The sequence below is a fragment of the Eptatretus burgeri genome, chromosome 13 (assembly GCF_056783735.1).
Source record: "Eptatretus burgeri isolate ZD-2024b chromosome 13, Ebu_testis_v1, whole genome shotgun sequence".
NCBI lineage: Eukaryota > Metazoa > Chordata > Myxini > Myxiniformes > Myxinidae > Eptatretus > Eptatretus burgeri.
The window spans coordinates 72,792,840-72,819,328 of NC_140973.1; the positions used below are offsets into that span (position 1 = coordinate 72,792,840).

Here is a 26,489-nt window from a genome sequence, read left to right on the forward strand (position 1 = left end):
TCTGTATCTGCAGGTCTGTTCCTGCGGCCTGTTTGCCGGGCCTGGGCACACGGACCGCAGCAGTGCTCCCTCGGTGCACCCTACGCATTTGCAGGTCCTGCTCGCCGTTTGCGGACGTGATGCAGATGATCTTGCCGGTGATGCCAGTGCTTTGTGTGCCCTGGCTAAGTGAACTTTGAGCTGTGGGGACTCAGAGCTTGGACACCTTTTGTTGTAATTTAAAATGTATATTTCTGCTTTCTGGCTGATTTGCATTTTCATTCTATACCTTTATTTTAATGCAATATATATATATATATATATATATATATATATATATATATATATATATATATATATATATATATATATTCATGCAATTTTTATGATTATTATTCTTTCTATATATGCATATATTTGTAAGTTTGTTTTATTATTGTAAACTTGACAAATATCAGTTTTCAGACTGCCTTGTCCAGTGTTTGAAGCTCTCAATAAACCGAAATGATTGATTGATTGATCTCCATTTTATACTTTTACAATGAGCATCGGACACACGATGAAATGACTGCATATGACCACAACAGCAGCATGAATGGCCCCACCAAATTTGAAAAGAAATAAGATACCCAGAGGAAATGATTTGAGCAAGACTGACACAGATTATCGATTTTTTTTTAATCATGGTAAATCTGATTACATGATTTACATGTAAAGATGATTACAGTGGCAATACAATCTTGCATTAGGAATAGTCATTGTCACAAAAACCTAATCACTGATCAACCTTGTATTTTACCATTTAAAAAAACATTTAGTTTTCATTTTCAAATTCCTTTGATTTATCAACACTATCTCAGATCAATGCTGCCACAATCACCATGCTGCCTCTGTAATTCTACCCTAACTGTGGAATTGGTGTTGCAGTTACTGCTATGCTTTCAATGGCACATTCATCATTGCCTCTACGAATGCGGAAATACCCATCCTCGCCCCATTCCTCGCCCCAGCTGTTCTTCACTGTCCAGAAGTCCAGGCCTGATGTGGCATCATGGCCATAGCCCACAATCAACACTGCATGGTTCGTTTGCTCAAATGGGTTGAAGGCATCATCAAGGCCTGTATGGTGGTAAACTCCACTGGAGTAATACTTGAAGTCACCATAAACCTAGAACAGGAAAATAAGGGTTAATCTTTACTAAATACAATATACATTTGATATTAACCACTTGTGAAATTGTTACCATCAAAATGTAAAAGTCGACAAAGGAGACACCATAATATATAAAACCTCGACTGCAACGTTGGCATAACTATGGACTGTAACACAAAGATTAACTGATTAAATTTTGGGTTCAAAAGGTCAAAGGCTGATGGTCAGGTGCCCTTTAAATGAAAATCTGTGTTACTACAATAACTTATGAACCACTGAAGAGATTTCAACCTTACTTGACACATTCATCGACTGTCACACAAAGATGGACTGATTTAATTTTATATTGAACATATAAAAGGCCATGTACCCTTTCAAAATCATTTTGTGGACTATAGCTTGAGTTGGAAGCATCTGATGTGTTCTATCTCTATTTCTCTCTATCAGCCGCTTCGCACATGCATGCAATCATGGAGCTCTGTTGCTTAGCATCTCTCTGTTGCTTTTTTCTCTTCCTTTGTCTCTCTTAACTTTCTTTTCCTTATGCTTTGTCTTTGGAGTATGGTGTATTACTTATCGTCTCGTCATATCTCCAAGCAAAAGAGAAAGAGAAAGAAAGAGCCTACAGTCCGGTGTTGGGAGCTTCTCAGCCTGCGGCCTGGTTATTTATTTATTTATTCATTTGCAGCCTGTGGCTGCTTGGTTGCATCATTTTCCATTACCAGCATGCTGGTACTCATTTCACTGACGTTAGAAGGATGACAGGCTGAGACAACCTGCCTGGTGTTGGTTAAATGGTGGAACCGGGGCTTGAACTCAAGATCCGAAGATCTTAAGCCAGCCACCTTAACCGTTAAGCCAAAACCAGGCTTTTTTGTGGCCTGGTGAGATCGCTGGAGGACAGATTCTCCGTCACTGTAGTTGCGTTAAGTTAACATTTCTGGTGTTTAAAAGACACTTATTCAGCAAAATTCGTTATAAGATGTTTCCCCCCCCCCCCCTCTTTCGCTCAAAATGGCTGGTCAGCATTTTCACATTGCAAATTACGAATCGCTCACTCACAAACATGGGCTTGTTTGCATTCCTCCTGGTGGGATAAAATTTAAGACATTCTTCTGGTGATAGGAAATATAATTGGCTCACATAATATGAATAAGAAGGTTGTTGTGTTTGGTGGTCATATGGTAGCTTAGCTGCCAGGGTAGCTATCATTTCTTGAAGCGCGACTGTGTCGCTGATTCAGTGCCCCTCTACCAGGACACACACTGGAACTGGTACTCATTTCGCCGACCTCGGAAGGATGAATGGCAGGCTGAGTCAACCCCCTGGTGTATTAATTCAGCGGCCGACGAGGCTTGAACTCAGGACCCAAGGATCCCAAGCTGCCACCCTAACCACTGAGCCAACACCAGGCTGTTGTTGTGTTTGTTTCAGAGGTGCACATGCTTTCTTCCATTGTGGAACAAGGTCTTCTTCTTGAACTCAACGTTTTTCTAGTTGTTTCGTCATTATGGAATACGGTAGTACTCCATATAGAGGGATGATACGAGAAAAAATAATGACTGCCCATTAAAATGTTCAATATACTAATGGTTAAGGTCTCTAATGTGCCACCATTTATTAAAAACGATGAATTATGTGCTCAATTAAGCAAGTTCGGTTCTGGTTGTATCAAAGATTACCATGGTGCCGATACACTCAGCAAATGGGAAAGTTAAACATGTGATGACCTTTAAAAGGGCAGTATGTATGATATTATCCAAAATGAGATTGTCATCACTTTTTCCATTTCTTAGAGCTGTTTGTTGTAAATTTAAAGTTGTTTTTTCTTTTTCGGTTTTCTTTTATGGACTTGCATCCATTACCGATAAAAACAACTTGTGAGCTCCCTTTCTCAACCCTCTCCCTCTCCCTCCCACTCCCTTCCTTCTTCTCCTGTCCCTCTCCCCCCTCTCAAGGGACTTTAATTTTTCATGCAACCTTTAATTGAGATTAAACTTAAACTTAACAGTGGTTTATGTAATCTAACTTATCATATTTTGCTTTGACAGACAGTGGACACCTGAAACGTCAGCAGCTTTGTGCCATTTCTTTTCTACCTGTTCGAAAGTTCATTAACCATTATGGGCCGTCCAACACATCTTGCTAATTTTTTCTGGAAAGATCCTTATTTTCTAAAAACAAGAAACCAACCCCTCTCATCTTGGTTCTCGTATTTAACAAAGCATTTTAGTCAAATACAGAACAAGTTAATTTATTATAAATCAGTCATCAAGGATACATCCTTTCCTTTACAATCCCCACCTCACCTGAAAACCAACAACCACAGGTCCATTATTGACCAGGTCCAAGCGCATTAATGCCTCATTACAAGCTCCATAGAATCCGCCGACATATTGGTAATCGGAGACGAAGTATCGAGCATGAGGCTGGACTTGACACGGAGCATCTACCCCTTTATAAGGGCAATATGCTTCTTCGAGCATACCAAAATCTTGGGCATATTTGCCAGCAATAAGGTATGGGAAGCCACCTTCGCAACCTAAAAAAATATATCAGAAAAAGGATGTTATCTTGAGAGCTGTTAGGATTCGGTATATTTATTTAACAGGCTTCGAGTTCAGGCTATCAGAACTGCTGGGGCAACATTTGAACTCTGTAGCCCACCACTGCCTAATGGTCTCTCATTTCACGACTGAACTTTACTACACCCACATACTCTATTCACATTGTTCTCCAATTCCTCTCCTTGTGCTGTTGGTCCAAAATGGAAGGAAAGAGAGAGAATTCTTAACAGTTACAAGAGGATAGAGGCAGATGTTATGAGGAAGAAAGAAGAAGGGACAATAAAGAGTGCATGTGGAACAAGTGCAGAAGGGGGTGGGAGTGAAGCCAATAATGTAAAGCAAAGAGAGTCATGAAAGTGAGGTGTACACTTTGAGAGGAGGAAGAACATCGCTGGTGTTCCAAGAACAGCAGAAGCACAAACTGTTTGTCATGCAAGAACACAATTGTTTTAACAAACTATTGAGTTTGTTGGGTGTTTCTAAAGCAAAGAGAAAATGAAAACTGAATATATTCATGTTTATTTGCAATAATTTCTCACAACAAGCGTAAAAATCACTTTCCCATTCTGGACACAAAATAAATTATCATACCTTGTGAGTAGTGACTGCAGGAGACGACTTGCTGTGGGCTGAGGATGGGCTGCTCAGTATTGTTGGTAATTATTCTGAGACGAGATTCTAACATGGCCATGGAGGCAAAAGCATAACAACTGCCACAGTTTTCTGCAGGACATAGCACGCAAAGATTAAAATAGGGAAACATCTTCATTTGATTTGTCAAGATTAGTAAATCACTTAATGGTTCCTCACTTGGAGCAAAACATCGTATGCACTATGCTTCTTTTTTCTTATTTTTTGTAAACAGTTTTGAGGCTCATGGAGTAGTATAGTAGAGCGGATCAGGATGAAAAATAATGAGAAGAAAAGTAGAAAGAGAGATCAGTGGGATAACACACCTACAGCAGGGTTTAATTTCCTTTTCCTTTGTCTTTGATCCCATTAGCTTTTGAGTAAATGGCAGACCATGTATGCCCTGTGGAAAGCTGGAGCACGGAAATGCCAGAGGGTGCAAGACAAGAAAGGAGGCAGTGCAATGCAGAGAGACCACTGACCTGTCTGCGGTGTGAAAGTGATAGGTCCAGAGACTCGGCTTCATTGAGGGTGATTCCAATGCTGTTGTAAGAAGGCCAAGCTGAGGAAGGGGCACCAGACCATATGGGAGAGCACCACTACATCGTGCTGCAGATGAAGGCCTTCTGAGGAGATAAAAGTTCAGGTGTGCCAAAGAAAGACCTTACATGATGGAGCATGACTGGCTTTGGAGGCCAACTAAGATATGTGGTTTGCCCAAGAAAGATCATGGCTGGTGGTGAGGTCCAAAAGTTTGAATGACTGAACTTCAGAGGATTGTTAAGAATGTACATGGGAGGGTTCACCAGACAATCCTTTTGGAGAGACAGAGTGAGAGTGTGAGATTTGTCAGGATTGAAACACATATTTCAAATGTTTGAGCAGCTCGTGATTCTGTGAAGGTCTGCAGAGTGGAAGAGGCTGCTCCGTGCTATCTGAAGGATGAGGGATATTATGGCCGGTCATTTGCAAAATCAGAATTGAGGGTTAGCAGAAACTTCTCCACCTTCTCAGGTGAAATGGACAAAGAATCCAAAAACGTTGGGTGTGACAGGGGAGGGTCAAGACAGAGAAGGAGAGGTTGGGGATGCCAGATTTGGAAGCAAACACAAAATTGAAGTAATCAGCTTTCTCATGATCAGAGTTGGCTGTGTTGCTATTTGAAGTGAAGGAGGGGGTGGAGGTGGAATATACTTCAGAATCAGCCTTAAGGTACCAACAGGTTTTTGAAGAAGGAGAAAAGTTTGAAAGTTAATTATTAAAGTTGGTCAAATGTTGTTTTCTGGCTCTTCTGAGAGTGGACACACACTTCTTGTGGGCTTTTTGGAGTGATCTGTGGTTGCCTTCAGTCGGATTTGCATGCAAGAAAGAAAAGGCAAATTGTTTCAAGGCAACTGCCTCGTCTCGGGATTTGGTGTACCATTGGCGGGAAGAAGGGTACGATAACTGAAGATGAGATGGAATTGGTCTGTGCATAAGAGGGAGCAGGTGTTTGGAATAATTCCCAGGCTGAGTTAATATCAGGAGCGGCAAATGTAGGAGACCTGGCCTGAAGTGAGATAGAGGCTTACAAGTCCCTGTCAATTAGCCTGAGTGAACTGCCAGACTTTGGCATTGATGCGACTTCCTTTGTATAGACAGAGATTATGACTCTCACCAACACATAATCAAATAAACCAACTGGAGAGATTCGCAAGGAAATTGGTCATCACCAAGTCCAGAAGGGAGGATTTGCCAAAGGCAGAAATCCAGGTTGGAAAGTTCACAGATTGAGTCAAGCCCTCGCAGTCACTGAAGTCCTTTCCTGCAGTACCATGGCCGGTGAAACAGGTACCAACACCCAGCCAATTGGCAAGGTGACAGTTGAAATCACCACATATGAGGAAGAGAATTTTGCACAAGGTGGTTAAAAAGTTGCTCCATGTTGGTGAGATAGATGTAAATTGGTCGTCACTGTTAGAAGGACAGTACAACACACAGGATGGTCCTTCCCTCAAAAACTACCCTTGCTGTATTAAAAAAAAAATTGGACAAAAGAACCTGTCACTCAGACCATGGAATTTTTAAAGACACTTTTGTCAAAGTTGTTTTCGTGAGAGTCAGGAGAGAGTTTTAAAACGTACAATTTTTTTAATTCATTTCAGGACTGCTTTAATGTAAGCCTGGTGTTGGCTTAGTGGCTGGGGCGGCTGGCTTCGGATCCTAAGGTCCTGAGTTTTAGCTCTGTTGGCTGCTGAATTAACACCAGGTTGGGTTGTCTCTTCCTGTCATCCTTCTTCCGAGGTTGGAGAAATGAGTACCAGTGTACTGATAGAGGGGCACAGCATCAGTGGCACAGCTGCGCTGCCAATAAATGATAGCTGCCATACACAAGAACAGAGCAGGACTGCTTAAATATAGTATTACCTACTTGGGTGGAGTTGGGGATAGTATAACGGAAATAATTTGACACAATAAAATGAAGGTAAGAGTTAGAGTACATAGAAGTAAGTGAAAAAGATGGAAGGTATGTGTCGAGTAAAGGATATGACGAAGGGGCAGAGAGGATAGGAGAAACAGTTGGGGTGATGATAATTTTTTTAATCTGCCATTTTTAGAGAAGTTCTATGGAGAGACTCAGCTTCATGAACCCTTACCTTGGTCACGAACTGGTGACACAAAGTTGATCCCATTAACATCACGCCAGTCCCAGGTTTCTGGCAAGCTGCCTGCGAGTCGCTTCACATCCTGTGTTACTGGAGCAGACTGGGGAGGCCTGCGAGTAAAAGCCACCACAATTACTGGTGAACAAGAATAAAAAAGGGAACTAAAAGTAAACAAAAGCAGTCCAGGGGGTATCTAGTCAAAAGATGAGAAACTCTGACATTCATGTACAGTCCTACAGTGAAGGGATCCAATCTGTGGGATCTCATTTGGCATCCTTATTGGTACTGAAGGCCAAGGACCCTGATGGTTATTGATATATCATGGCAGGAAGATGAGATACATGGCTTGTTTCTTTTTCCACCACAGACAGGTGGATGACTGTGCCAGTCACTATTGCCTCACCTCCTACTCTGTCCCTCCACAGGCACCCCTTGTAGTACATGGTGGCAATGCTCTTCCTGAAACAATTCCCAAATATCTCTGCTCATTTGTCCCCTTATCTCATTGATAGAACCAGCTCAGAATCAGTGGATTCAATTTCGTCCCTCCAGTCTTCATAGATGGTGATTCCCTGCCATCTCGTACATTACCCCGTTACCAATCATGACCTGTTCTCTACCTAGCTTTTCCAGTGCATTTCTGAATGCTTTAATTCAAATTATCTGTTTGCCCTGTCCAATTTATCCCCATCTGCCATGTCATGTCCTGTTGTGTTCCCCAAATGGTGTCGGTTGATCTATCGATCGATCGAGTATGATTGATTTGGGCTGGCCAGATGCTGGTCAGATGCTGGTCGAATGAACCTTTTGTTCTGCCAAAACAGGCCTCGCGTGCTCTGTCTCTCGCAGTCACCGGGAGATAGTACGCTGGTGATGACATAGACAAAGGTACAGAGAGGTTGCTGTTGCCGTTTTGGAGAACGTTGTCACATGATGGCGATGTAAGGACGGAATGAAATTTTTTCCGAAGGCGAAGACTGGGCCGTGTACATTGAACAAGTGCAGCATTATTTCGAGGTCAACCAGATTACAGATGAGGGTAAGAAGAGGTCCATCTTATTAGGTGTGTGGCGGATCGAAACACGTGTAAAACCTGGCAACAAACTGTTAACCAAACAAGTTGATCTTCAGAACCATGACAGTCCAACTTTCAGTGCTACTGTATAAACATTTTTATAAACTACCACCTTTCCTCCCCTTCCCTTCTTAACCCCCCAAATCATTCTCTAGTTATCTGTCTATGTTTTCTTCATTATAAAGAACTATCAACACAGCTGTGCCAGCCAAGCAGATTCCCTCCAAAGACGACCCTGAATATGCCTTGGGCTCTCGCAATTGGGTACCATCAGTTGCTGATAAACGATCGGCGTGTTGTGGCACAAATGGTCTGTGGAGAGGACCAAAAAACACACGGTAGTGAGGTGAATAATAATTGAGGGGAAAAGCAGTTGGATGGAGAGCTCGGTGCGTTGGACGAGAAAGTTTGGCAGGGAACGGGACTGAGTGAGGATCTCAAGCATTACGGAGCGAGGAGTTGATTCGGGAAGGAGAGAGAGAGAGAGAGAGAGAGAGAGAGAGAGAGAGAGAGAGAGAGAGAGAGAGAGAGAGAGAGAGAGAGAGAGAGAGAGAGAGAGAGAGAGAGAGAGAGAGAGAGAGAGAGAGAGAGAGAGAGAGAGAGAGAGAGAGAGAGAGAGAGAGAGAGAGAGAGAGAGAGAGAGAGAGAGAGAGAGAGAGAGAGAGAGAGAGAGAGAGAGAGAGAGAGAGAGAGAGAGAGAGAGATATCCAGCAAAGCCAAACATCGGTGCCGGACAAAGCATGCAAATGTACGAAGAGGCCAAGGGGCCTGAAAGCGATGCCATCACACGGCTCTTTGTCTGCCAAGAGCTCTGGCATTTTTAGCTCCCCAAAGCAAACCTTCAGCAACAACCTCACCGAAGCATTGTGTGGGGTCAGGTTTTTCTCCTCTTTGTCTTGTCATTTCCCACCTGTCTTTACTATCTGTCGCATGAGAGAGTTAAGATAAATGTGATAAACCATCGAGCAAGTCGACTGCAGCTATTTAGGAATTGGCACCAAACCACTGCGGTTCATCTTGGGTGCAATCGCTCAGGCCCATCCCATCCTATTTGACTTCCTCAAGAGGATTGAACTGGCTGATGTGACTGATTCTTGTCAGAGTTTTCTGAATGCCGAAAACCGAAGCAAAGATCTGTTCGGCTTTCCCAGCGAACAACTTATTGTCTCTGAGCACAGTCCATCACTAAACGGGGATCGTTCGGGTGGTGGATTTGACAACGACACCACCCGGTGGTCCACCGTTAGATTATTTCATCAGGATTGGGATAAGGAAACTGATCCAAATCCATGAACTGTTATAGTATCCATCCATTGTCTCAGATTCCTGAGAGCTTTTATCTTCGAAACAACCATCAAACGTTTTGGGAGATAAAAGTGAAATAAAATTTGTCAACTCTTCGTCAAAATCTAAAAATCTATCACACACTTCTTGTAGCTCATGAAGCTATTTTAAATGGTCTGCCAGAATATATGGCAGGCATTGATGTTGTCTATAGTCTTCTATTTCGTGATGACATTCCCGACAGTTCATGATTTTGGAAGCAGCTCGGACAGTTAAACATCCTGATGTAGGTACTCACTCTGAAAGTCGATTATCATTCCTCTCTCGAACTCCATTGATTCCTTCCTCTGAGACATGATTCTCTGAAACTGTGCATTGTTCCCAAACTACTTATTCCGAGTCAATTAATGACATTCACGATCTTGCAATTCAGACACACATGTTGGTATTTCTCAAAATAGCAACGAGATGTCCCACGACTCTTTGTAGGGTAATATAGGACTGCATTTGATGAGAAAAAAAAAAAACATAAGTGTCATCAAGAGGAAAGGATAATCACATTTTCTGGATGACACCTATATTGAAATCAGGTGTCTCCTGCCAACACTCTCCCCTCCAGAATGCAATGAAAACCGCTTCCTCTGCACCTGCCGTAATGAATGTGGCCCAATATGATGCAAGCCACAGCAACAAAAAACACACAAAACTGAAAAATGTTTCAACTCAGACTAATACAATATAATCCTCATCCTTGTGAAGCCCAGTGTTGTTTATTGGAAAAAATAAGTTATTGATTTTTATCAACTGAAATTTGATAAGAGGTTGTTTGTTTAACATGATGGCAAATTGAGTGCAGCTGACGTTTCTGATGAAGAGATAATGCTCGAAAAGTCAATCACATTTCATTACTCAAGATGTTAAGCCTACTGCATAAACTTTCAGTTGATCAAATCCAAATTAAAAAATAGACTGGTGTGTTCAATTGGTCATATCCATAGGCGGCCTTACGTGAGCAAACGTGACAATGAACCACCAGCTCGTTTCTCCAACATCTCCAGGGGCTTGTCATGATACTCAGGGTACTGGCGTGCCTTCCATTTTGTCTGAATCCGGTTAATTGCATTGACAATGTTGGGGTTGTTTTTAAACAACTGTCTTGGCACTCTGAAAAACAAAACATACCAGGAAGTACCGTCATCAAAATCTGAATTCACGCACAGGAATGAAATATATTAAAATTAAAATTCAAAATCACGCTAATAATCATATCTTCCGTCACAAGGAACTTGGACACAGGAGAAGGCCATTGGGCCCATCAAATCCTGCACCAATATTGTGAACTTATGGTTGTTTGTTCGTGCTCTGCCTTTTTAAATGTTGAGCACCAACCAAAGAAGTAACACATACCACCACCTTTAAAGTACTTTGGTATTGGTTTTTTTTTTGTTTGTTTTTAAAGTACCGAACCCGTTTTTGTCGGATAAAGTTTTTTTTATTGTTGATTATTCATCTCCTGCATATGTTTGATGATACCCAGATGGCTGTGGATTTCTCACCCTTGGGGAAAATGATAAAAGTTAGAAGAAAAAAAAAAACAAGATGGCCACGATGGAATCATAAAAATCTAGTTATATCGATATTTTGCAAAGAGATTAATTACAAACATGATTAGAATATTCTTTGTGTTTTTAGACATGAGACATCTGATGCCAACATTATTTATTTTTAAATGTAAAAAATAAATAAAATGGCAGCCATATACAGTAATACCCTGATTTACGTCGTCCCTCTTTATGTCGTTTTGCAAATACGTCGTCACGTTATTAATCCCACTACCCGATTTGCCTCAACTCCCATGTTACTTTAAAAGGCATACCTTGTATTTTCAAGTGTTTTCAGTACTTACAAGATTGATAAAGAACCTAGAATACCAAATCAGGAGATCATAAAATCGCCGAAACAACTAATGTACTCTGCGTTGCACATGAAGAAAGGTCCTGTACCGTAAATTGACAAAGAAGCATCGTAACGGTAAGTTATCTTAGAAGTGAAATTAGATCTTATTTGTCAAATGGATGCTGGCCAACATGCCATTGATGTTGCTGGGTCACGAAGTTTACCTCTGACTACGATGCGTACCATCTACTAAAAAAAAAAAATACTCACGCTCATTGAAGAAGGAGGAAGAAGGATGAAGATGCTGGAAGAAGAGGTACCGCCAACTTTGACCGCTTCCGGAAGAGGTTTATTTTTATTTAAATATGTCTGCTAATTGTTTTTTTTATGTATATGTATGTGTACTTGAATATAACCGTCATTATTCACAAAAGAGGTAACATCATCTGTAAAAAGCGAAATATAACAAATGAAGTGGCGATAATAGGAACGCATCCCCCACTCATTACATTAATTCTCATGATAAAAATTGCTTTGATTAACTTCGTTTCATCACAATTTTCAAGAACGGATTACCGACGTAAACCGGGGTCTCACAATATATGCTATAAATGGCTGCCAACTAGGAGGGAAATGATTATCTCTCAAATTAATCAACTAGATTTAAGATCATGACCAAAATAATTACCTCCACCACCTGAGGTGGACAGAGGTTATGTTTTCACCCATGTCTGTGTCATTTGTCTGTGAACAGGATATCTCAATAAGTTATGGGCGGATCTGGACGAAACCTGCCCGGACATGTTGGATTTGTGACAAGGATGAATTGATTAGATTTTGGTGAAGATCCGGATCCGGATCCTGACATGCAAATTATTATTTATTTTCTTTCATGATTCTTCACCATTACATTGAGAGATGGGGCCAAAAACGATATGTGGCATGATATTTCAAAAAGTTGTGGACAGATTACGCCAAACCTTGGTGGATACGTTGGGTATCTAACAAGAACAAACCCATTCGATTTTGGTTCCGGTCCGGATGCAGATCCAGCCTCTCATTGGGATTCAAAACGTAAACTGGTCAACCTGGTGGAGGCATGCACTCCACCGAGTACCGTTCTATTTTTTTGATGTTTTCAGATGTAGAGAATCAAACAGCATAATAGTTTTTTGGGGGAAATGCTGTCATCAACATGTAGATTGTGAAAATGGCAACCAATATGCACATAATATAGAATATTTTTGTAACTAGTCAAGCTGTGAAATGAATCGGACTTTTGTATGTTTTCATATGTGACAGATTTATTGTTACAAATGTTTATTTAGACAATGCAGATGCCACGTAATGGCTGACAACAATGGCTGTCACATACTGTAAAAAATTTTTATACGTGAGTATTTAACAAAATCTTCATCTCTTTGCAGTTAAAAAATGGAAGATTTGTGCATGCTCAAGTCACGATGTGGGAATGAATGTGCTGGTGATGTGATGAACATTTATGTTCTATAAATAATGGACCCAGCTGAATCTTCGCTATCATCGATGCAAGGAAAATATACCAAGATATGCTATGCATACAGAAAGAAAAGCAGCTTCCATTGAATCCAAACCCTCGATACCACAGGGACTGTGTGTCTAGGTACAGTTCCAAAACTAATCTTTCCAAGTATATTTGTGAAAATGATGTACGGTAGCTGATGTTGAAGCAGGCCAAACAACGAAACGATTATGCTGCGTCAGTGACTTAGGCACAAAGTCTTCTGGTTGACAAATGTGGGCAGCATGCTCTACTTCAGTATAGAAAGCAAAGATTGGCAAAAAAAAAAACCTTTTTGAAGAATGGTGAGCGATGACCAGAGGAATTTTATTTGCTGGTGGATCGATGCGTTGCCCGTAGAAACAGCTCCACTGACGAGCCATGACGTCGTGGACCCATCCTGGTCTGGCCTTGTCACAGTAGCTGGTGACTGTCCCATTGCTTTCTAAGAACTGTCATTAGAAACAAGGCCATTAAGAAGTACCTGCAGAACATTCTTTTTTTTTTAATCAAAATATTTATCAAGTTAAACATGAGATCAATAGAACTTCCAGGTGAGAAACACTCACACAATGTGGTTCTTTTCTCTGCAAATCAAAGTGTGAACGAGAGAGTTCGTAGACACCTTACCATGCATAGTCTTGCGAAAAAGGACATGGGAAGGGTCTTTTAAACTCTTGCTTTGCGTTTTGCACTAATCAAACGGCACTACATGCTGCCATGTTTGTCTGAATGCTGAATCTCCCAATTACTCTGCCATCAGGGCATGATAGGGCAGAAATATTTTTTCCAAGTATTACTAAACGGAAGGTTTAAAAAAAGAGCAATCGGAGATTGCAGAACCTCAGCAGCACTTGTTTTGTGTGGCAAATAAATGGAAGGATGTACTAAATGAAAGGTCATTGATTGCAAATGAAAGGTATAAATGGTCAAAAGGTGTGAAGGTGTAAAGGTTGGAAAATGTGTGAATGGTGTTAGGGTTTAATTGAAGATCTAAACGGTCTGAATTGTCTAAAGGGTCTTAAAATGTCTAAAATGGGTCTAAAGGGTATTAAAAGGTCTGAAAAGTGTGAATGTCTAAAGGGGTCAAAGAGGATTAAAGTGTATTAACAACGGTCTAGGGGATGTGAAGGGTATAAAGGGGTCTAAGTGTCTACTAAAAGGTACGTTCCAATAGTATGTAATTAATGGACATAATTAATAGACGTGGTTACAGTGCAATAATACGCAATTAATAAACGTACTCATGGTCCATATCACGTTCAAACAATATGTAATTAATAGACGTACTCGTATTTCAAAAAGGTAATTAATAAACTTAGTACTCACATTTCATTTGTACGTACTTCATAAATGTACTCACATTGCATTGGTATATAATTAATATACATACATTCCATTGAAAGGTAATTACCAGACATACTCACATTTCATGAGTACATAATTAGTCGACGTACTCATTTTGTATTAGTATGTAATTAATAGATATACTCACGTTCTGGGAGGACTAACAGACAGACACAAAGGCAATACCCTCTCCTCTGGTGAGAGTAATAAAATAAATGTTTTAAAGGCTGGAGGAGAAAAAAAAAAACTCTGTTTTGGAAGTTTCCCGCCGTTGATACAGTGTCTTTTACACCACTTTATTTCAAAAGTTAAATTCGTTATTCGTGCTGGTTGTTTGTGTCCTTTATGACATTGCCAAAAACAGTAAGTTTCCTGTTTGGAATGATTTTCAATTTCGTTTAACTGCCAGACAGGCAGACAGAGAAGAAAAAAAAAGGTCACCTTACTCCTCCCTGTGCATGCACACTGCAATGGGATTCCATACAATTTGCCAAATTTGGAGCCAAAGTACTGCCAAACTGTAGGTTAATGTTCAAAATCATGTTCAACATTGTTCAAAATATAATGTTCAATTGAAATTGATTAGTTCCTCAATCATAAAGGCTGACATCGAGACAGCCCCCCTCCCGCCCCAATGGCCCACCCCCTTATCCCTCCCTCTCTCAGCTTCCTTCTGATGGTGCCCCGACTCAACTTCCCCTCATTCCGCCCCCTTTTAGTTGCCCCCTTGTCATGCATCATCCCATCTTCCCTGTCCTGTCCTACATCCTCTAAAGTCCACCCCCCCCGTCCCTCACACTCCTTGCCTCCCTCCATCCCCCCCCCCCCGACTGCGTTTTGCACCCTCCCAATGCCTCTTGCCCTGTCCTTAACTGTGTGGACGTCAAACATCTGAAGCCTCCACTCCAACCTGACAGATCTTTCAATCTGTTGATAAACCGGATATAATCCGCTTAACAGAATCCATCCTGCCACAAGACGTCCTTGGCTCCAAAGTGTCTCTCCCCAGCTACTGTCTCCTGTAATCAGTGATAAGTTTTCCACTCCAGATTTGCTGCATGACTCACTCGAAAGCCTGTTCATGGCGAGGCGAGCGTCGTATCACTCCGGGCGGACCTCCCCCTTTGTCGTCCCAGCCCACAAGTTCCTTGAGCAGTCCGTCCAATACACACAGGCCTGCCTCTCCCTCCCTGTGACCCATCCACCCATCTCGACAATCAATCTTGGCCCTACATTTTGGTGAATACCCCCTGGTACTGTTAATTACTTGCAAAATCGAAGATTTTTCAGGGATGTTGTTCAGTCGATTTTGTTACTGTCTGTCTGTTTGTCGCCTACAGGTCACAATTCCAAACAGATCGCAATGAAACCTTACCATGTTTTAGAGGAAGTCCCAACTGAGAATCCTATTGATTTTGAGGTCAAAGGTCATCTTGAAGTCAAATTTCTGAAATCGTCATTTTACATCCGATTGACTTGAAATTTGAACAAAATTTGCACATTGAGTCACTGAACTGGGAAACCAACTATTTTTGAGGTCAAAAGGTCAAAGGTCAAACTTCTAAAATCATCAATTTTTTTCTGAAACATTGTCATTTTTCATCCAATTGACCTGGACTTTGATTGAGGTTGTGAATTTTAATCTTAATGAAATGGACAATCTCATGTCTCCATGGCAACCTTTGGAGAGGGGGGTGGATTTTGCAAGTATCATGCTCTGTACGACGTCTCTTTCTTGTTTAATTGTTCATTTGTGTTTTTATAGATATGTGTAATATGTCTCTAATATTGTTGTGGTGCCGGGTTCGGTGGCGAGGATAACCGCCAGACGGAGCAGTTGGGCCGTCTCCCACCGAACACCAGAATTGAAGGTCATCAGTCCGGACAACTCCGAAGTCGACGGGTCGCTTAATGGACCGTGGACACCAATATTTTGACCGCGTGGTTAGGGTCTTTTTTTCTGATTCCAATTTACCTAAGTAGCCGCACGGTCTAGCTACAGAGGAAACCGCACCCTCGACCGGCTTTGTCCGAACCGAGTCGCTGTTACCGACTCGGGTCCGGCGTAACCGAGCGGAAATTACCAAAGCCGCGCCGGTCCAAATGACAATTTACGGTACAATCAGCCTCCCTAATTCTCAAGCCCAAGCCATACTGGATCAATGAAAGAAAGCACGGACAACGAACTGGAACATTTAACAGTTATATATTTACAATGTAAGAGGGAGGGAAACACAGAGCAGACTTAACCACGGATATAGATATAGGCAAATGTACAAAGGCAATCACTTAAACGATTTCTACTTATCAGACTGGCCACAGACAGACACACACACCCAAAAAGAAATGGACCTCGTGGGTCTTTATTCGGCCTTTCAGCTCAGGATGGAAGGTGAGCTGAGGGCCAGAGTCTGGCCGGGTACCTGGCCGCCTCGAGCAGTTTCACCGACTCGCGCCTGTGGAGCTCGGAGTCCATGGACGGGAACGGGGATCCCAGCTCGAGCGCTCCAACACAACCCACCATGGTGGGACTCGAACCCACACCCCAGAATCCAACAAGCACATGATCCTGGCTGCCACGAACGACGATCAATGACACGAGCACCAGCACAACCACCGACCACGAAGGAACCCCGAAAAAGACCAAGACTGCGACACACCACCAACCAACCAACCAACACTGGATACAGCTCGCGATCCTTCTTATTCCTCCCCTGGGCGGTGGAGGGATCCGCTCTGAGGTAACTCGCCTCCGGATTGGTCGGGGTGCATCGGGCGATCGGTGTCCTCCCCTCATTGGACGAGGCAAACATTTCTATCTGGCTGGGGCAGAGTCGGCCATGATAGTGTAGTAGATAGTAGAAAAATCGTGCAAATGATGATACAAGCATCAAATTTGACATTTCTGTTCTGCAGAGCTTTCTGATCAAATCTGCCCGATTGGACATTTGAAAATCCAAGATGGCGGCCATTTTTAAAGATGGCCGCCAAGTTAGCCTCCCGAAGTTGACTTTTTGCTTAGAAGTATTTGTAGTTGTCCGATTTGCATGATCGAAGTGTGGATTCCGATGTTATCAAGCCTGCTGGAGTGGATTTGTAGGAGATGGAGTAATGCAGGAGATGGGCAACCCATTCCAAGAAGAATCAGCCGACCTACTAGTACAAGACATGAAGAACATTGCAGACCCAACTCTCGCCGAAATGGTAGCTACACATCACCAGCGGGGCAAAGGGCAGTTCCATTCATTCATGGAGGGGCTACAGAATGAAGGTGAATGTCCTTTCTATCATCCAATCAAGAAAAACATTGTTTCTTTCTTCAAACAAGAGCAAGCTGGGGGAAGTTCTTAGGAGAAAGTCCTGAAAGACGACTGTCAGCTGTTCTCATGAGTGTTCCTCTCATGCCAGAACAGGCAGTGTGACTTGCAAGAATTCTTCAAGCATGAGAATCCGTCACACCCTGCATCTCTCAGTGACAGCGGCAAGCTTCATACATGTCAGAAGTCACAGCTGGCTGAAATTCTTGAAGCATAAGTCAACATCCCAGACAGAGAACCAAGGGGAGATGCAGTCATCATTGATGGCTCAGCACTTATCAATGCCCTACCTCCACGCACTTCAAAGATATTTGATGACTATGGTAAAGAAGACATCGTCCCAAAGGTGGAATCCTATGGTGCCAGGTATGAGAGGGTGGACGTAGTGTTTGATGTGTACAATAAGTCAAGTCTGAAGTCCGAGGCAAGGTCGAAAAGGGGGCAAGGAATCAGAAAAAGAGTGACAGGAACCAGTGAGACCCCAAGTATCTGGAGAAGCTTTCTTCGAGATGACAGCAACAAGACTGAGCTGTTTCACTTCCTTGCAGAAAAGATGTGTGAAGCACAGACGACAAGCAAAGTAATTTTCACAAAAGGAGAAGATGCCATTAGCAACACAAGGAAGTCACTGGATGCTGTGTCTCCATGTTGTCATAAAGAAGCTGACACTCGAATATTTCTACACGCCAGGGATGCAACGACGGATGGTAGCAAGTCCATTATCATTAAGACTAATGACACAGACGTACTAGTCATAGCAATATCTGTACTGCCATCCTTACAGGAACTAGGTCTTGAGAGCATGTGGATTGCCTTTGGCCAAGGAGCCAAGGCACGATGGATTCCAGTCCATGAGGTAGTTTCTGCAATAGGGCCTGAGAAAGCTAGAGGGATCCCATACTTCCATGCGTTCACTGGATGTGAAATTGTGTCTGCCTTCCGCGGTAAAGGGAAGAAAACTGCATGGCAGACTTGGAACGTCTTTGATGATGTTTCTGAAACATTCACCAATCTCAGCCAGCATCCAACATTGATTCGTGATCTTTTCATTTTTAAAGTTTTTTTTTTTTTTCAAAATTTGGATTTTCAAATGGCCAATCAGGCAGATTTGATTAGAATCCCCTGGAGAACAAATGTGCCAAATTTGATGCTTGTATCATCATTTGCACGATTCCTCTCAAAAATTGCTGTTATCTGCCCCACTATGAGGCAAGGGGGGTCCGCCCACGTCCGTAGCCTTGAACATGTGGGTTATGGTGCCGTGGTGTGAAATGAAAGCTGAGCGGGTGAAGCGCTTGTTCGCCCGCAGAGTGGGAGGAGGAGTGAAGCGAGGGTTTTGTTGGCGTTGTGCGATTTCAAGATGTAAAAAACCTGACTATAAAAGAAACCCGCAGCACACACATGAAATTCCCATTAGACATAGGGGAGAGATTCTAACTATCCACATATACTTAACAAAATAACTAAACTTTGGGTCAACTGTATGTGTGAATGCGAATGGTTTCCAGATTCGTAACAATATGTAGTTTAGTGAGGTTAAAGTTAAGTTTGGGGTGACCCCTTTATCACACTACGTCCATGGAAACATCTCGTCTGCTTAACATCGTTTTGCTTAACGTTGCACATTATGGGAACGCATCCACGACGTTAAGGCCTAAGTTACATTTGCTCTACGGCGAGGATACGGCGGCCGTACGCCCTCTGAATTGACAGAAACGTGCGGCGGCCGCAGAGTTTCTGAGGTGGCCTCAGGGTGGCCCTACGCCGTATGGCTATCTTTTACAGGCCGTAGGGTCGCCGTGGAATTATAACAAGGAGTTATAACTTTTTTCATTTCTACGTTCGCCGTAGCAATTCGACAACCCGAAACAAAAAAAATGGTAAAAATAAATAAATAAATTAACCCATTCGTTACTGTCCGTCTGGCCGCACGTTCGCCTTAGGGCCCCCTTGCGGTCGCCTTGTGGGCACCTTGAGGCTACCTTGCATCTGCCTTGAAAATTCTATGGCCGCCGTAGGGGCCCCTTAAGGTCACCGTGCGACATCAAATCAAAGACCATACAGCAACCCCACGTTTTCAGTCTCCACAATTTATAAATACGCCGTGCGGCTCCCCGAAAAATATAAATATATGTGACTGCTACATTGTGTGACCGTGGAAATAGTGCGGCCGCCGTATAATTGCTAGTGGCCGTAGATTTTGGAGACCCCACGGCCGCCGTGGCAAATGTGACCTAGGCCTAAGCAGAAACTTTCTGGAGCGCGTTTTAAATTAACAATTATACAATTTATTTCAGAAAAGATCACACTTTGCAATTATTTTTAATTTATGCAATTCAATGTCTTAAACCATATACAAGTCGATTCTGAGTAGAAGTCGAGGCCCGGACTTCCAGAAAAAAAAGTATCGACTTATACACCGAACAATACGGTGATCACGTTGTGGGTGAGAGCTGTGATGGCCATTAGAAAAAGATTTTTTATTTGATTCCAGGGCCACAAGAGAAATCATAATAGATTTTTGCACCTGTTGCTAAAAGTAGACGTGTGTGTGTGTGTGTGTGTGTGTGTGTGTGTGTGTGTGTGTGTGTGTGTGTGTGTGTGTGTGTGTGTGTGTGTGTGTGTGTGTGTGTGTGTGTGTGTGTGTGTGTGTGTGTGTGTGTGTGTGTGTGTGTGTGTGTGTGTGTGTGTGTGTGTGTGTGTGTGTGTGTGTGTTTGGTTGTTATCTCCATTTGCCAGTTTGAGGATATGGAACAAAGTTCTTTCAGGACTCAAAGTATCCACCTTTTCAGTATGGGATCACAGTTCATGGACCAAGCTGTTCAACTTTGTTGTTCTCAGTTTTGTTCTGAGGGCTCTTTTCAGGATAGTCACCGAACCCCGGGACGACCTCCAATTGTAGTTTATTTGTGGTAAAATTCCTGGGGATGGTTTTTAAAATCTCAGTGAGGTTCTTCTTTATTATTCCTGTTTCTCCAAGTGTGTGTCTGTCGTTGGTTGGGATCTCCATATGCAGGTTCCAGAAGGTGGAACAGAGCCCTCCCAAGTCTCAAAGTATCCACCTCCGTATGTGTGTGTGTATGTGTATGTGTGTACATAGACAGACACATACATACAGTATATTATATGTATATGTGGGAAAAATTACAAGCCCAGACCAGGCAAACCCAGGTCCTCTGGAAAACCATACCAGTGCTCTGCCATCTGAGTGTCTGGGTGATCCACAGGCTGAATATGCAATTCTCCCACAAGTAGATGCCACTCTCTTTCCCCTGCTGCTTTTGGGGCACTCGCTGCCAACCATCAGAGTGGCAACAGTCTGTCCACGAGAGGGTCTTCCCCACCCATATACATACAGTATATATATATATATTGTTGCGGTATTCGCGCCCGCCGGCGTGCTGACGGCCACGTAACTCGAATCGCGGCACGTCGCCCACCGGACGGACAATCCAGTCGTGACCCTCTCGGACTAACGCCGGGAACCAGTCACGGGTGGACCTTTCGGTCTCACCGCGATCGAGCCAATCAGCCCCCGCATGGGATAGGGTTGCTCGCCAAATTCGACCTACCTAAGTACCCACGCGGAGGGTAGACCGGGCGATCGCACCTCGCCGCAGGTCGACTTCGGACACGGGCCACTTAAGCGACCCGTTCCGTACTATCGGGATAACCGAGCGGTGTTATCGTCGACCTCGACGGTTCGATTAATTATCGGGCGTATTCAGCCCACTACCAACCCTTTACGTGAAGCAAGATGAGGATTCAATGAAGGAAATGACGAAGCGAAGCGGGAAACAGTTCAACACAAAGCACATTTATTCGCGATGAACGGAAAGCGCACATATTCAATTCCACCAAAAGCACATAGAAAAGGAAAACACAATTCAATTTACACAAAAAGCAAATGCGACAATGCAGATCTAATACCGATTACACGAGCACACGGCAACACTTATACAATTTTACTTCACAGACGGCGCCGACAACACATACCCAAAACCAAGGAAAGAATACCCTCAAGGATGAGGCGGGCCTGAGGCCGAGACCGGGTCGGGCCTACCCGTCTGGTGATGAGACGCGGAGCGGCGATGGCGCCTCAACTCCGCGGGCCTCGCGGGCAGTGTCTGGTAGGGGGTGGGAAAGGGGCCCCCTTGGTCGCACTATCTCAGCGCGGGGGGGAAACAGGAGGGGGTTGCTGATGCTCGGGGTGTAGAGGATTTTTATTGTCCCGCGACGAGCGTCTCCACCTCGGCCAGGTCACGCTGTCGGCCTCCCTGGGGTGCAGCTCCCTGCACGACGCGAGCACCCCCTCGTCTGCCCTCGCCGCCTCTCCACAGCTCCGTCCCCTCCGCTCCGACTCCAACGCACACGACGACCAGCTCCTTCTTGCCAACTCCACCGCCCGCGAAGTCTTAACTCTCTGTTCTCGACTCTCCTACTCTACTACTCCCTGGACTGACGAACACGGTCGCTTATATCAGCCCCGTGGCTTCGCCCTCCATCTTTGACCCCCTCCCTTCGACCTTTCACCTCGCTCCCCATTGGCCCGAGAAAAAGTGGGCGTGAATGCTTTTTGATCCATAAATTTGCATATATCGATCGCCCTCCAACGCCCTGGGGGCGGGGCCAATTCGCCCCTCGCTCACCGATTGGACGGCAAAAAGTGGGCGTGTGTCGTTTTTGATCCGTTTTTGAAGCACAAAATCCGTGATTTTGTACACGCTGTTCGGCGCGCGCCCTGCACGAGTCCAACACCGGTACCCACAAGCGGCGCAAGAACGGTGGCGATGCGACGGTTGCGAGGTGTGACGTGAAGGTCGTGGCGGTTGTGGTGAAGCGGCGTTGTGGTTGGTGGTTGATGTTGTGACTGGTGGTGGTAACAATGGCGGTTGGTCCAAATTAAAGATAGTAAAAGAAAAACGGCTATCCTGAAGAGTCGCAGCACGCATAAATGACATGTATTCCCACTAGACAACGGGTTTGGGCCTAACTTCACATGTACTTACCGAGATACCTCACCTAAGGGACCTGAATGGTGGTTTGCGAATTTGGTAACCACAACAATATATATATATATATATATATATATATATATATATATATATATATATATATATACACATATATAAATGTATGCATGTATGTATATGTGAGTGCGTGCACACAAGTTGCTGTTAGTTGCTGCTATCTCAACACGTGGGAGGTTTTCAGGAGATGGAACGGAGACCTACCAGGTCTCAAATTATCCACCTCCATGAGTGTGTGACACTAGCGTGTTCGTGTTTGTGTTTGTGTCTGTGTGTGTGCGCGCGCATGTATTTTAACCACTGCTACCACTTTCTGGTATTAACAGTAAATGCTCGGAACGAGACATCTCTCATCCATGAATATTTATCGTACTTCTATTTATTTCCATGAGTCCGATTTGCATGCAGGAATACAACAATTATGGTTAACCATTATTAAATTACATTCTCGTTTAAATGCTGAAAATTATGTTGAAAAGACAATTTGAATTCGATATTTTGCGCTAGCAATGGCAGGTCAAACGTGCCCCGGCGATCAGAACCGACTCACGGTAAACACCCACACAGCGCATGCATGAAAGGCCATGTTAGCATTCATACGTCATTGTGAAAGTCCCATATTTAATATCACAGTTACCTTTAAGTACATAAAATATAAAGTTTTATTTTGCGATGCATATTATATTATCATGTGCTAGTAATATCCATTTCCCACAAAGAGAATGTGCAAGAAACAGTTTGTGGATTTTTGTACAGTGAATAAAATTAAATTATTGAAGTAATCAACACCAGTTATATTAATATGAATGACAAGAAACCACAATTAATGTTGCAAATTAGTGAATATGTGAAATGAGTTTTCATCAGCTTGTTGCCTTCCTTAAAAGTCTATGAATGGGTTAAGAATGGCACCAAGGAAGCAACTTTCAACAGAACAAGGTAAGTGGAGGGGTAGAAGACAGAGAGACCACCAACCACTCTGCAATGGAAAAGTGGTAGGCTCATAGACTCAGGTTCAGCACAAGAGATTCCAATGATCTTGCAGGCCTTGGTTTCAGGGAGGCAAGGTGACCAAGGGGTGAGTCACGGGCCCCAACCCAGAGGAGAGAGCAGCAATCCATCAAGCTATGGATTCAGGTCTTGTAGGTGGATGGATTCATCACCAGTATGCTGGCAAAATTCTAAATTCCTGTCATTTCCAGTCGAACATCAGGTCTGGGCATACCTGTATTAATAATTAATTTCTTCCACTCTTCCATGAGTCTGAATACCTGCATTAATTAAATAAAAATATCAGTGCCATTTCAAAGAGCACAACATGAACACATTTGGAACAGGGAATGTACATTAAATGACAATACTATAAAATTATAAACATAAACACAAGTGAGGATTTTATACATTTAAATGTTGTCATTTAATTCCAATTACTTGTGTGGAATATATATATATATATATATATATATATATATATATATATATATATATATATATATATATATATTGAAGTTTTTTTTTTTTAAAGAGAGACTTACAGGGAAGAAGGCAAACCACTTGTATCCGGCCACCTCCACTTCAAACCCCTGGTTGTAGATGAGAGTAAAGGTTCCCTGGTTTCCATGCTCATCGATGGCGATGTTGGGACTCTGTAGCTTAATCACTTCTTGTGTGGTGTCAGAACCTGCCAGGTGTGGAAATAAAGGTAATGGTGACTCTAAAAACTTCCTTTTCTGAGACTGAGATAAACTTTAATGAAATGCACACTTATTGTTTCGTTTAAAAAAAAAACAGGGGCAATACCCCTAAGTGTTAACCTGGTAGCGGCTGGATAAGATAACAGGGGAATCACTGGTAGGCGTGGATGACCCACAAAATATGTAATGGAGAAGAAAGTAAATACCAATTTTTGTGGGGGAATGGCTGATTTTTTTTTCTTAATGCCATGAACAAACTTTGTTATATCACGGGTGATGAATGTTGTGGTCCAGTTTCATCGAAATTGTTTGTGTGGTTTCAGAGAAGAAGTTGCAAGTGTTTATGGACGGACTGACGCACAGATGATGCGCCATCCCATAAGCTCCCTGGAACTACGTTCCTGGTGAGCTAAAAATCAGAATCGACTTAAAATGAATTTACATTTATATTTAAATGCACAAGTAAAAACATCACCACATTTATGTTGAAAGTACGGTATTATATTTGTGGCAAGTACTTACCTGAGACCCAGTTTCGTGAGCACAGCAGGGATTTCAAAAATGCATTTGAAAGATTTTCTTTCTACCTGAACAACATATTTGGTGAGTAAGATTGTATGGCTGAATGGAAGATGAATGTGTTTTCAGCACCACAAATCTCAAGAAGTAAACAACTAAATCACTCAAACTTTTAGGCCTTACTATCAGTCATGATGTTTCTTGGGCAGAAGTAAGATGGAAAAGGGGTTCTGACCTCGCCACCAAAATGAAATAATTAAACAATGTTGTTTGATTTCTAACCCCTCTGGCCTCGACCATAATTAAATAATATTGTTTGATTTCTCTGGCCCACTACCATTATTAAATGAATACTTTGTAACAATAATCCTTCTCAATATAAATATGCCCAAAAGTATTCTCGAGGGCTGGCAGGATGGCCTTGGCCCGAGAGGTATGCACACTCACCTCTAAGCTGTCTAATGCCTGGGTTCACATCCCAAACCAGCTATCAACTGTTATCCCAGTGTTTCACAGGCAGGATGCTTCAACGGTGTGTGTATCATCCCCCGGATGGACGTTAAACTGGGTGTCCCGTCTGCTGGCATTCGTTGGTGGATGTTAAAGACCCCACGGTGTTTTTCGCAAAAAGTAGGCGAACTTTCGTCCAGCAAGCCACGCTTTCCTCCTGCAACTCACATCTGCAGTGACTGTTAGAGTTGTGTTCGGTTGTTGACTGCAGCAGTATCTGCAGTGACTGTAGCATATGTTCGGAAGGGGTAAGGGGTTCACTTTACAAGTAGTTATTCATTGTGACTGCTTCTTCCTGTATTCCCATCCCCCATGTGCTTTCAATACCTATAAAACCTGACTTGGTCTCATGGGTGGATTCTTTTCATCATGGTGGCTTTGTCTGGTGGTTTGGTTTATATTCTGTTCAAAGTCGATTGGTGGAGGAATAGATCAAGTCATGTGACCATAAGGTTTGCTCCGCCTGATTAGATCAATCATGTGGTCACCTGTCGGCGTGACCCTCACCTGCTTTGGAGACTCCAATATGTACGGTAACACAGTCGTCAGACCCAGATGTGACGGAGTCTTCGAGGCGGGTGACTGTTGTGGTCATTTTGATATGACTCACCAGAATGAACCGTGCACCAGGAACAGACTGGTGACCACAACAATATATTCTACAACATCAAAATGGGACATTTTCGATTTCAGAGCGGCTTTACACTAAAGTTGATAAACCTGCAAAAGCTTATTTAATGGGAATATTAAAGAATTCTAAAGTTGACAAAATATTGAACTCTTTCAGAAATTTAGGACAAATCTTATATCTTATTGGTTTTATATTATGCAAAAGAGAATCACAGATGCAAGAATTTTGAGAAATCCAGATGAGTATATGTTTGATATATTGTGGGATGAAAGCGATGACAAGTATTGGTCAGGAAGTTGATGATGGCAAAGAAGGAAAAGAGGATGAAGAAGAGGTGAAGAAAGAAGTCAAGGAGGAAACGCATTGTACTGATGATAGTGATAAATTTTCTGATAATTAAATCGAACAAATCTAAAAAAATTGCAATGCTGAATCTTAAAAATTAGAAAGTGTTTTGATGACGTGAGAAATCACATATTATCATTCTTCCAAACTCTTCGTAGAAAAAGCACAAATCTTATACTAATAAAAGGCAATGTGTATGTGTCAGTGAGTGTGTGTGTGTGTGTGTGTGTGTGTGTGTGTGTGTGTGTGTGTGTGTGTGTGTGTGTGTGTGTGTGTGTGTGTGTGTGTGTGTGTGTGTGTGTGTGTGTGTCTCCTCTATAACTCCAA

General features: G+C 42.7%; 1 protein-coding gene across 1 annotated transcript in view; it reads right to left on the reverse strand.

Moving 5' to 3' along the window:
* Nucleotides 1-638: 638 nt before the first annotated feature.
* LOC147014755 (dipeptidyl peptidase 1-like) overlaps nt 639-26,489 on the reverse strand; it is a 35,044-nt gene continuing 9,193 nt past the window's right edge. Inside the window, exons 2-8 of the mRNA XM_085852985.1 lie at nt 23,999-24,144; nt 13,061-13,221; nt 10,342-10,497; nt 6,966-7,084; nt 4,291-4,422; nt 3,442-3,674; nt 639-1,147 (exon numbers count right to left, since the gene is read on the reverse strand). Of these exons, the coding sequence (XP_085709111.1) occupies nt 878-1,147; nt 3,442-3,674; nt 4,291-4,422; nt 6,966-7,084; nt 10,342-10,497; nt 13,061-13,221; nt 23,999-24,144 (1,217 nt within the window). The 3' untranslated portion in view covers nt 639-877. The remainder of the gene's footprint in view (nt 1,148-3,441; nt 3,675-4,290; nt 4,423-6,965; nt 7,085-10,341; nt 10,498-13,060; nt 13,222-23,998; nt 24,145-26,489) is intronic.